This window comes from Drosophila willistoni, chromosome 3R, assembly GCF_018902025.1.
Source record: "Drosophila willistoni isolate 14030-0811.24 chromosome 3R, UCI_dwil_1.1, whole genome shotgun sequence".
Classification (NCBI taxonomy): Eukaryota; Metazoa; Arthropoda; class Insecta; order Diptera; family Drosophilidae; genus Drosophila; species Drosophila willistoni.
In genome coordinates this window covers 12114140-12126835 of record NC_061086.1, presented here as the reverse complement: position 1 = coordinate 12126835, position 12696 = coordinate 12114140, and the positions used below count along the sequence as shown (strand labels likewise).

At 33.4% G+C, this 12696-nt stretch overlaps 1 protein-coding gene across 7 annotated transcripts in view; it reads right to left on the bottom strand.

Annotated features, from left to right (window-relative positions):
- The window catches only part of LOC6650836 (protein held out wings), a 42281-nt gene that overhangs the window by 6043 nt on the left and 23542 nt on the right, over positions 1–12696 (bottom strand). For 3 of the 7 annotated variants that reach the window (XM_023180123.2, XM_047011577.1, XM_023180124.2), the window contains exons 3-6: positions 5153–5269; positions 3306–3446; positions 2500–2596; positions 1788–2141 (exon numbers count right to left, since the gene is read on the bottom strand). In XM_023180123.2, the coding sequence (XP_023035891.1) occupies positions 1788–2141; positions 2500–2596; positions 3306–3446; positions 5153–5269 (709 nt within the window). Of the gene's footprint in view, positions 1–293; positions 418–1787; positions 2142–2499; positions 2597–3305; positions 3447–5152; positions 5270–12696 lie in introns of those variants that run through there. The other 4 variants (XM_002073655.4, XM_023180125.2, XM_023180127.2 and 1 more) reach the window with 3 other exon arrangements.

Here is a 12696-nt window from a genome sequence, read left to right as displayed (position 1 = left end):
ATCACTTATTTTTGCCAATTCAGCCTAAAACCCTAAACGAAACAAAGTATAATCACTTATTTTTTTTTTTTGGTTTTCTTTTCTTTTCAAAAATATTTTGCATTTTTTGTTGTTCTTTTTTAATTAACTGGAGTTTGCCTCTTGAGTATTTTCTTCTCTATTTTTGCAGTTGTTTTTTGTGCCGTTTGCTCTTGTTTCTAAATAAATATGTATATAATGATACATATTTATATATATATTTATGTATATATGTATATAAATCTATGTGTATGTTTGGGTGTGTGTGTGTGATTGTGTGTATTTGTATTGTGCACTAACAATTCATTTGTAAATATAAATTTAAATGGATAAATTCTTTGCTGTACTCAAACAACTAAAAAGTTCAAAAGACGGAGCCGGCATGCATATATCGACCAACTGTAAATATTTGTTTATAACAAAATATGAAGAGAAGATAAAATAAATTTTAAAAAAGAAATAATCAACGTATTTTTTGGTGGGGGGATATAAATATGATCAGATTTGAGTTAACATTTTGCAGTTAGCTATTTTTTTTTTTTTTTTTTGTTAATTAAAATAAAAAGCAATGCTAAGGGTTAAAGCGTGCATTGCATAGAATGAACAATTATTTTTTATAGCATACTTTATGGCACTGCTTTGAAAATTATTAATTGAATTAGATAATTAATTGCATTGTTGTCGATTTTATCCGACAATCTACGAATATATATGATAGACTTTTTGAACCATTACTCAAATTCTGGATATATTAAATGTTTGTTTCTAATTTAAGTTGAAAGTTTGTTAACAATTGATTTTTTTTTTTTTGTAGTTTAAACTTTGTCTGCTTCGTTTTACTTTATATGAATTTATTTCCTTTTTTAGTTCTTCTACCGTTCTTTATCTTTTAAAATTTGTTGCCTACTTATGAGGGCAATCGGACAAGCTAGTTGAATATGTATTTTGAGTAATGGACAATTTAGCAGTCATAGACACAGAATTAAAGTTAAAGCTCTTGAATTTATTTGTTTTCACACAAAAAAGCAATGACAAAACAATTCAAAAATAAATGCATATTAAATAAAAATAATATTAATCATTGAGATGATTTTTATAATTAATGTGTATATGAAACAATGCAAAATATAATACTCTCTGCTAAGTTTCTTGTAATTTCTTTCTCATATTGCACTTGGGTTAATATTTGTATTAAGTTTTAATTAACAATAGAACTCAAAACTCACAAGGGGTTTGCCTATTTCTACATAGGTATAATAATAATAATAAAAAAAATAGTTGGACGATTAAAGAAATCATTAGATTTGCATTGAGTTAACTGTAGTTAGGATAGCATAGAATAGAATAGGGAGAACTCTCATCCTAAGGACTCGCCTCTCGAACAAACTAGTTAAGACTGACTGACTAACTCTGACTCTAACTGATGACTCTGACTAACTATGGCTTTGATTTCACTTCTATTGGCGTATATGTAAATGTAAAGTATTAAATTGTGATACAATGCTGTTTGGTACGATTTGGTGTATGTGTGTGTGTTGATTGGTTGGTTTCTTGTGTTTGTTATGGCGCATAATTAAATAAATAGTTTTAAAAATCAATCAGTGATATAGTCAAGCTAAAAATAATAAATTATTTAAATGTCGGTTCATAATATAAATGTAGTTCAGAAAAGTAGTTATATATGTCTGTGTGTATGTATGTGTGTGTGTGTGTTGGTTTATGTCAGTTACTTGTGTGTATGTATATGGTTTATCTAGCAAACAACCCACCGCTATGATCTGCATATTCCGTCAGCAGAGGATTACCAGCCAGGGCTGCATATTGAGAATAATCACCATACGGTGATGCAAATATCATTCCATGGGCGGTCTGATCGAAGGCTCCGGTTGGCGCTGCCTGGGCGGACAATATGCTGGCCGCTGACGTTGGGACGGTCATGCGTGGATTAAGTATCAATGGTGCGCCCAATGGGGCTGTGGCAGGGGCACGTATCTGGGCAGCCAGTCCGGGCAGGGCGGGTGTCAGCAGACGATTATCTGTTGCAGCAACCAGACGACGCCAGTCCTCATCGCACACTGCGGGATACAGAACAGAAGCAGAAGTTGAACCAACGCATGAGAAAGCTGGTCGTCGGACACAAAAATGCAGTATGTAAAAAATCAACGAATAAAACATTGCATAAATCATTATTGGTTAGCTTTTGATAATTAACTATATTGATATTAGCATTGTTTATATCGGCTTCGCATCATTTCCTTGGGCAGGCGGCACAAGGATCGCCTGGCAGTGATTTTTATATATATTATGAGTTTTGTTACGATTTGGTAAGTACTTTTTTGGTTCTCTTTTTTTAAGGATTAGCTGTTTATTCTGGTTTGTCTCTGCTTTTCTTTTCATTCAAGAAAGAGAAAGGCGCAAACAAAAAGAGATTAAGAGAGATAGAAGAGACTTGGTTTTTGTTGTTGTTTTTTTTTGACATACCTGCGACAGATTTCGCTGTTGTGTCCCTATAAGTGCCGTTAATAATGGCTAATTCCATAAGTTGACGTTTCTTTAGTTCATCTTCGCCTTCGGCTTGCTGTTAGTATGAGTACGCGTATGTTTTTTGTGTGGAAGAGGAAGATTTTGTTTTGTTTGCGTGTATGTGTGTGTGTGTATGTGTGTTTAATGTATTAAACAAAATACATTAAAGCATTAATAAATTTGGTAAGAAAAAAAAAAACAAATTCATTATTAATATATTTATTCTGGTTAACATGTTAAGGCTATGAAATAGTTGTTTTTTTTTTTAATTATTATTATTTTGTGGGAGAAAAAAGGACAGCGCAATTAATAGCAAACGCATTTGGTCGTACAAAATTATATTTTGCATATTGTTCAGTGATTTATTTTATTAATTTTAATTAATAATTAATCATAGGCAATTGCTTTCTGATTGCTCATTTTGAAATCTAACATTAAACTGTTTGTGTTTTGCTTTGAAATTTGCAGCAATACCAAAATATTACTTTAAACAATTGTATACTTCGGTTTTTAGGCAGTGATTTCTAAATTTTTGAAAGAGAAAGCTCAACTCTTTGGCTTGTCACAGCATAAACAACTTGTCGTATGCGTTATATTTAAAAAACTAATGCAAATTTTTTCATGTATTTTTAGTTTTAACAAACGTTTACTACAAATTTCAACTTTCACAAATCAGTTTAATACACATTTTAATATTGCAAGTTTTTCTCCATTTTCTTTTTATGTGTTCTTTTTGTTTTGTTTTGTCTATCGATTACACTTACCGGCACTAGCAATTTTTGAACTTCAGCCACAGCTTGAGCCAGTTTGACCTTGGCTCGATTCTCTGTGTCCTCAACTGTTATCAAAACATGTAGATCATCGGACAAATGCTCCCAATTTGGTTTGCCGCGATTGGCATCCTCCTGTAAATTAGAATTATAATTTGAATTTTTTGTTTGCACATTTTTACAACATTTTACTGCGTAATTTGTTGGCACACGAAAATCTCAACTCAAACAACGTGCCAAATGATATAAATTTTTCATTTAAAAAGCAGAATTTGAATTATTAATTTGGTCATCTATGAAAAGGGCAATCTGTAGGTCAAAAAGTCATTCTCATTTTTTGGCAAATTAGTCAGAAAGTTGAACCAAGTTAGCATTTCTAATTTTGGACGGATATAGCAAACAAATAAATACCCGAAGCTAAAGTCGGAAACATATTTCTAATCAATTAGTCTGAAAATTGCCAAAGAGCTGTCACATTTTGTTTGGCTTTTGAAGTTTTGGCGTTGTCAGTTTCTGCGTCCAGCTAACTAAACCCAAAGCAGTTGCGTTCAAGTGTCAAATTAAGAACTGTCAAGTGGAAATGAGCCGCATCATCATAGAGTCAGTTCGAGGACTGACTGAATGACTCTCGACTCGGAGAGTTTGTCATAGTTTATTTTGTCTATGGATTTAGTTTGGCAGCGGCAACTTTGCTTACTTTTGCTGGTGGGTGAAAACCAAAAAAAATATTGTTGTTGTTACCTAAGTTTCATTACATTTCGACTTTGGCCAACGCATTTAGTTTCTCTTCTCTTTTTGTTTCTGTTGTGGTTTTTGCATTATGCAGACTAATGACTAATGCCTTTTGGGCTATTTCTATCACATGCAAGTAAACAAACAACATTCTCACCCGTGTCACCCATATATATACCCTCTTTCCATATACAAACACCGACATCTGTGCATTTGAAACAAACGAAAAGAAGCAACATTTTAACGAGAACATTCAGAATGACTCAGAAGATTTTGTGATGTCTGTGTGGGTGTAAGTTAAAAATTTTCATCTTCTTGATTCTCGAATTGCTACTAAATTAACAAAATATTGCAATGTTATAAAAGCGAAATGAAATGACTTTTATTTTTAATACTTGTCTGACTTGTCGTCGTCGTCGTCGACGTCGTTGCCGTCGCCTTTTCGTCCGTCTGACTGTCTCTCGCATTCTCTCATAATGCTCGCTACATTTGAAAATTACAAAAATACATTTTAATCGTCTCTCGATTCTTCTTTTTTTTTGTTTTTTTTTTTGTTTTGCGCTAAAGGAAATTAAATCATCAGACCATTTGAGTGACAAGATATGCGTATATACTTATATATGTATCTACCTAATGAACATATCTGTACAATCATGCATGTATAGTCTCAAAATAATAGAAATTCTCTTACACACAAATTTTTGTGTAGCTTTAATTGACTATAATTCTCATTTGGCATGGAATTCGAACTGTCAACAGATATTTTAATGCTTGTGAATTTTTTAAGACACAGAAGAAACCAAAAAAAAAAACTAGTCCACACATTAAAATTGTTTATTAACGTTAAATGTGAACTAATTTTCTTTTGCTTGATAAAAGATTATGACGTGAGCAATGAATCTTAAAATAGATAAGATTGGATTAAAACCGTAAAATGTATGCGTTTTTTTAGAGAACTTTGTACTTTAAATCAAAGTTTAAAACTGATTTTTAAAAAAATTGTTCTTCATATTCATTTCTTGGCAAACTTTTCAAACAATCATCTTCCATTATAATATAGCCCACATTTTTATGATGCCTTTATATCTATTTCCAAGGGAGACACTTACCTTCTTTTTGTCGCGCATGGAGCCTTTGCCGCGTACCATTATTTTACAACCAGTCTCTTGTTCTAATTGTTTGGCTGTCATGCCACGTGGTCCCAAAATGCGACCAACAAAGTTGAACTGCAAATAGAGCGAAAAGAAAGAGAGAAAAAAAAAACAAATTAAATCAACAGGAAATCATTAGCAAAATCTAATAATAACAATATTAAGCACATTAAGTTAAGGCCAAAGTTCATGGAGATAAATTTAAAACGCATTAAAAGTCAATTCGTATAAAAAGAAGGAAAAACCGTCAATGTCTATCTCTAGTTGACTCATAGAAACTCAATTCTTGAATGCATGGTTGTTAAGAATGATTCGATCAGATTCTGTCAGCAAGTTACCAAAGAGGAGTGAGTGAGGGAGGGAGGTAGGGAGGGAGTTGGCACAATAGAAAACGTAATATGACCTAAGGCGACACGCCTGAATTTGCCACGATAAACCAATCAGCCAAATAGGCAGGCCAACCGATCAACTGCAACTGCAACAGCAGCAGGCGGCGACATTCAAAGCATTTTGACTGGACGAAGCATGTAGTTGAATGCTTCATGGCTATGGCGATGGCGATGGCTATGGATGATGATGATGGTAGTGATGATGGCAAATAGTTGACATGACTGCCCACCATTTTGTGTAAAAGCCAACAACACACAAAACAGTATAGCTAAAAGCCAAGACTGATCCAAGTGTGTATAATTGATGATGAGATTTTTAGTTTGGATAAGACTGTGGCACCAATTATCATATTTTGCACAACACGCTGCCTCAAGACATTTCGATAAATTAGATTTATTAGCCACTCAATTCTCATATCAAAAACAATTTTCATTGAATTATATAAATTACTTGGCAAACTAGTTCCACTTTAGCCCAAAGCAAACATACATATATAGACCACAGTCTGGCTCAGTCATCGACCACCCACAAATAATACACATAGAGTGGGAAAACAGTTGGCTTTTGTTTTCCTCTATTAAATATAGAGGGAGAGAGATCTATTCCAAATGCGATGATGATGATGATGATGTTATTTTATATGTGTGTCGATGTGATCATCAATATCCGCAGAAGCAATACAGCAGCCATCCCTTGTGTCTGAGTGTCTATAATTGTAACTCATAGAGATACATACACATATCTATCTGTTTTTTCGTAGATCCAAATCAATTGAATATTGCCAAGATGCACTTAATGCAACTGAACAGGCTAATGGCTTTGCAGTTTTTAATTAAATTTTAAGTAGAGGCGCAAAACGCACCGACTGCAATTTCGTTATGCAAGGCCAGTGTAAAGTTATGTGCACTGTTTCTTTTTTTTTTTGTCGTTGTTTATAACTAAGTATCTACGCACATCATGAGTAACATTTGCATTCCTTATCTGTATAGGTATACATATATGTATAAGTATATAGGATGTATCTATCAGATGGTTATCGGTTGTTGCTTTTGCCTTGCTGCCTTGTTGCGGTTGCTGCCTTAATTAAAAATGCAGTAGCAAACCAAACAATACAGGAACGGTTCAAGAGCATAATTTAAACAAATACATACACAAAATTAATAATTGAAATCATGGACTTGTAAACACTAAGAAAAAAGTTTTAATTGAAAATTCCAAGATCATCATTCTAATCGAAATCTGTTCTGTATACTTCTAATGTAAATCACTTCAAAATGAAACAAATTAACATTTAAAACTTCAAATGATTTAAAGAAACAATATCATTTTTTTTATTATGGGACATTTTTTATTTAATTTCCTTGACTCCGAACCTGATTCATAAAGAAAGTTTACACAAAACTGAACTCAAGTGGCGTTTAACGGAAATTAATTGCTGGAATTTTGGGGTAGCACTTTAAGACCTTTAAGTAAAAAATCAAGCAAAATCCAAATATAATAAAGATGCTTAAGCAAATATTGAAGCAAGTCAAATAAATGATTGTGTGTTATGTGGAACAGAAATGCTTTTTTTGGTAGCAATTATGTGCCTCAAGTGGCACGCGTTGGCCCTAAAAGGCATGGCTGGAGTTGGAGAAGGGAAACCGTAACAGTAACAGAGGGAGGTAGGGAGAGAGACAGAGGAGAGAAGAGTCATACGAGCGATAAGCGAGCCACTTGAGCAAAATTTGTTGTTAGCAGACAGACAGACAGACAGACAGACAAACAGAAAACAGGGAGCTACTTATAAGTGAAGCGGACAAATAATTTATATATAAATACGTATGTTTTTTTGTATGCCCCCCATTTGATAGATTGTGACCGGTGATAAGGTTCTATGTACATATTCAAATAAAGCAAAAAAGGTACAAACAATTGATAAGCCCATTACACAAAAACGCACAAAAGAGGCTCGAAAAGAAAATATGAGTTATTGCACACAAATTGTAAATTTATTATATGAAATCAGAGATGCAAATTATTTATGAGAAAGAATACTACCATGACGACCTGACGACTGACTGAGCGACTGCCAGTCGGCAAGTAAGGAGAGGAAAATTCTGACTGAGTGACTGCCAGTCGGCAAAAGTCTCTTTTAATAGTTGTCACAAAAGCTACTTATCAACATGTGGCAAGAATCAATTTTAATTCATACCCAACCATCAAAATGAACATAAAAAGGTTTTTTTTTACCTCTACCATTCAAAAGAAATAGTAGTCATAGTATATATATGTATCTATATATTTATCATCATATCTATAGACCATGGATCAAAGTGAATTTTCTAAATATTTTAAAGTAGCAACAAACATCTTTTCATATTAGCCGACGGTCGTTGGTTAATTAGAAAAAATGCAAAAACTGAGTACACTTGATGCTGAAATCAGTCGGCTCAGATCAAATAGATCAAATAGAAAAAATGCAAAAACTGAGTACACTTGATGCTGAAATCAGTCGGCTCAGATCAAATAGATTACGTTTCTCTCATACTCATACTCATACTCATACACATACTCTTCTCCATTTAAGTAGCTACATACATATGTATGTGGTATTTAGTATATAGTGTATGGGTGTTCACAATTACGTGGAACAAAAAGCGCGTCTATTTACAATACGGAAAAATAAATCAAAGTTTGACATGTAACAACACACACCGAAACACAGACACACACACAGGAAACAGAGATAGATGGCCACAAAGCGAGTGGGAGACTAAAAGGCAAAACTTTAAACCGCTTTAAGAGCCACATTTTTCATCTAATGCGTTTGTGTACCTATTAAATTACTTAACACAAAACAACCACCGTGAACATAAAAATTGCACGTAATTAGCATTTTATGTTTATGACTAATTTGCTGCAGTTTGTGGATTAATTGACTTTTTCACATAATGTTTGAAACAAAAATACCTGAAACGAATGGGTTTCGCCTATGAATGATGGTTGGCTGAAAGCGATTAAGCCTAAGTGCTCCACCAGCAGCAGCAGTTCAAATATATTCAATAGATAATGGTACAAGTCAAGCGCGACCTTAACAAATCAACATCAGACACACATACATTCAGTGAATTATTAAAGTCGTAAGTAAGGACAAAAAAAAGTTGCTCATTTGGTAATATAAAACTCTATAATTTAATGCCGAGGAGTGTCGTAGTGGAAAAAATGGAAGACATTAATAAAAGATATGAAAGATTGAAGTCAGAGTACAGAGCAGACTTGGGAGAGGAAAATTCTTCCTCTTGGCCTCTAACAAAACTCTAACAAAGGACCTCATAAGCTGTTGCAATTTCTGAACAAGAGTTGTCCTTTACTTCACTGCCCTTTACTGTTTTAATTTTAAAATGCACAGAGAAAGTTACAATTTGAATTGCAATTACAATTTTCTGACAATTTCAATTACAATTTGCTGGAAAAAAGGTTCTAAGAAATTGAAAATTGATTTCGTGGATAACTTCTTTGCAATTTGATGTGTTTGAAAAAGTTGTAGTCATTCTTTATGGATGATATCAGACATTTGGTATTTCGTGTGCATAATAATTGTTTTACAATAACAAAATGTCAAACATAATACATATTTTGTAAAAAATTGTTTGCTTGCCTGCTGCTCAGTGGGTCAACTGTCGCATGAATGTATGTGTGTGTCCAACTCGAACCACGGGGCGTATGAGCAATGAGCATTGACACAGAGCGACAGGCAGCAAGCAGGCAGATAGACAGACAGACAGACAGATCGAGAGACAGAAAGACAGACAAGCAGAGAAAACAAAAGACAAATGAAGCATTGGCCAACATGTTTAAGTCGTCCGCCTTAAATCAACTTGCAGAGCGTTAATAGTCTGTAGTAATTAATTGTAAACTGTTTAATGCTTTTGTTGTTGCTGTTGACTTTAATTAAGTTGTATTTATGTTTTGGACACAACAACTAGGAGCCACAATACAACATCACCGTCTGTTGTTGAGCGCATTTAAAGGCTGTATGTATGTTTGCTGTCTTGGTTATTAACGAGCCTGACATGTTGCAGCGCAGATTCAATACGATATGCGAGCTCCTCTCCTCTCACCACAATGGCTCATTGACAAATTGTTGTCTATTTACATGGCGTTTTGTTGCATTTGCCGGTTGTCAGGCGACTCTAGCTGACTAACTGACAAATCTTTATTCGCATTGTTTAAATATGGTATAAATTATTTACGGCTATTAAGATTGACACAGCATAGTCAGTTTAATGCCTTGAAATTTATGCCCGATGACGCAGCTGCCCAAAATCTAAATAAAAATAGACTAAATGTAATTATAATCACACCTTTTACGACTTTAATATACCCGTTAGCCAACTTTCTAAACATTTTTCTTGCCTCACGAAAAATTTTGCTACATTTATTAGCTAATGTAAGATCTGAATCTATATAGATTGATTACATATAGTTTGGCCATAAAATTTACATATCCTTTTTTATTTTTTTTTGCAATTTTCCATCTTAAATAAACCAATAAACATTTTGCAAACTTGTTGCATTTTCATGTTATTTGAAACGCAATTTATCTTGGATGAAATATGTCCGAAAAATCAATGTGCTTGTGTATATTTTTCTGATGGTCGTCTGTGTGTGTGTGCGAATTTTGTTTGCTCGATATATTGCAATTAAATAAAATGATTTATGACAAAGCTCACACGCCCGCACCAAAGATGTTGAACAGAAAATGTTTCAGCTGGTTGGCATTAAAAATAGACATTTGAACTATTCGAACACCTGAGGAAATATCGAAAAAAATATAAACCGACACCAAGATAGAAAAACCTATGCCCTCAGATCATAAATCTCATCAGCCACTGTGCCACTTTTCATTTGGAAAAACATCAAAACATAAATATAGCAGCGTCATCATCAACTCAAATTGTTCAGGTTTTTGTATTTATTTTTTTTGCTCTGCTTTTTCGCTCAAAAATTATGTTGTTGCCTCTTTATTTTATTTCTTTTTCATTTTTTTCAGTCTTTGCTTTGCTTAATTTTAATTTATTACCCTAACTCATTCATATTCATTATTTTTTTTCTTTTTTTGTTCTATTCAGAAACTTTCAGTGGCAACAAGAACATCACATCACAATTGTGACATGGTCAGCCCTAATAAAATCCAATTTTATGTTCATTTCGACTGTTAGTTTTTGGTTTTAGCTTTGCTCTGAGCTACCCTTCTACTCTGGCTTATGCAATGTCCAGAAGTAATTAATTAAATGGCACTGATGAGAAATGTTTGAGCATGGTTTAATTAATTTTTATGGGTCCAACAACATTGTGCAGCCGGGTGATGAGAAAGAGGGTATTTTAGTGATATTTGATTTTGATGGCCAAGTTAACAACAGTCATCTGGTAATCGTTTATTGTTAGACAAATAACAAATTGCACGGACGTGGTCAAGATGACAACTACAAAGAAGAGGGAGAACTTGAACTTGTAATGGAAACTATTAAACACCCAGTAGAATATCCGACTATTACAAGTGGTTCTCATGGAGTAGCTTAATGTTTAATAAACAAAACAGCAATCGATTTAAAAACATAACTTCCTAGTACAAATACACTAAATATAGACATAAAATGAAGCAGTTAATAAAAATTTATTAGGAATAGCACTTAAAAATTTGTCTTTAAATAGAAAAATATATGTAAAAAAGAAAGAGTTATCCATAAAGTCTCACAAATTTTAAGTGCTTTGAAAGCACACACTACGTATACTTAATATGTTGAAAAACTACTCATTTCTTTTGCCATTTTGAATATAAATATACTGTTTGTCAATACAGAATAAAGTAATTTCAGTTCTTGTTTGAACATAACTTCAACCAATTAATATAATCTCATGTAATAGACGATAAACTTTAGAGTATAAAGATATTTACTATATAGTATACTCTATCTTTTGGTATCTTTAGTTTATTATCTTATAGATTTGAAAGTTTCAGATTTGTTTTTAGCTATTTGATCCCTTGTGTTTGACATACATATATTCTTGTAATCCAGTTTCGATTAGTTTTATAAATAATAATAATAATTTGCAAGATCAACACTCATTTTCGTCTTAACATTCGAGTCTCTTAAAGTCGCATGCAAAATGTCGATTTGCTGTCGTTTTTTAAGTGTTTGGCGCCATTTGGCGAGACGACAAACAAAAAAAATAAAATAAAACTTCATAGATATATTTGAACATCTGTTTTAGCAAAGATACATAGATAAGTTGTTTGAGTTATTTGTTGGTCTTTGTCTCTCATTAATGATATTTAAATTTATGCATTTATTTGGAGCACTCACACCCAACAAACAGAGACACACACACACACAGACACAAGAAAACATACACTTAAGTGTGTCATGCAATAAAATAAATTTCCTCAGTTCCACTTTTTTAGCCTCACATCCTACACCCCTCTCTCTATATCCCTCTGAATACATGATGCCTGCTGTCAGCCATAAATAAGTAAAACTACGCCCAAACAATTTCCAAATTAAACGAAGAAAACAAAAGTCACAAAAGAAAAAAAAAAAAAAAGCAAAAACAAACATAAAGAAAAGGGAGCGCGGAAAAACAACATTTTAAATTGCATAAAATTAAATCAAATTCTAATTTGCCATGGCGGCAAAACAAAAACGCCTACAACGCGCAAACGGCGTCAAACAACTTCCTAAAACGCTTCAGTGATTTTGTCTAACCCATATATATGTATATGTATATACATATATATAAATCTAGCTATGGGACATGGATCTATCTAGTGTTTTAACGGGGAGGGAAAATCTGGCTACGCATTTTGCATTTGGCATCTTACTTATAAGACCGAGCCCAAGAAAACATTTTCCTATTGTTAGACAACTGAATGACTTGTCTGTGTCTTGCCTAACCGCCTATTTGTTGCAGCAACAGCCAAAGCAGCAGCAGCAGTGGCAGCAATAAAGTCAAAGTAGTATTCCTCCTCACTAGAGGGCGCACCTTAAAGCCATTTCCGGTGTACCAGTTGCTCATTGAGCCTCATTGAGCTGCTGGCGTCTTTATGTATATGTGTTTGAGTGTGTGTG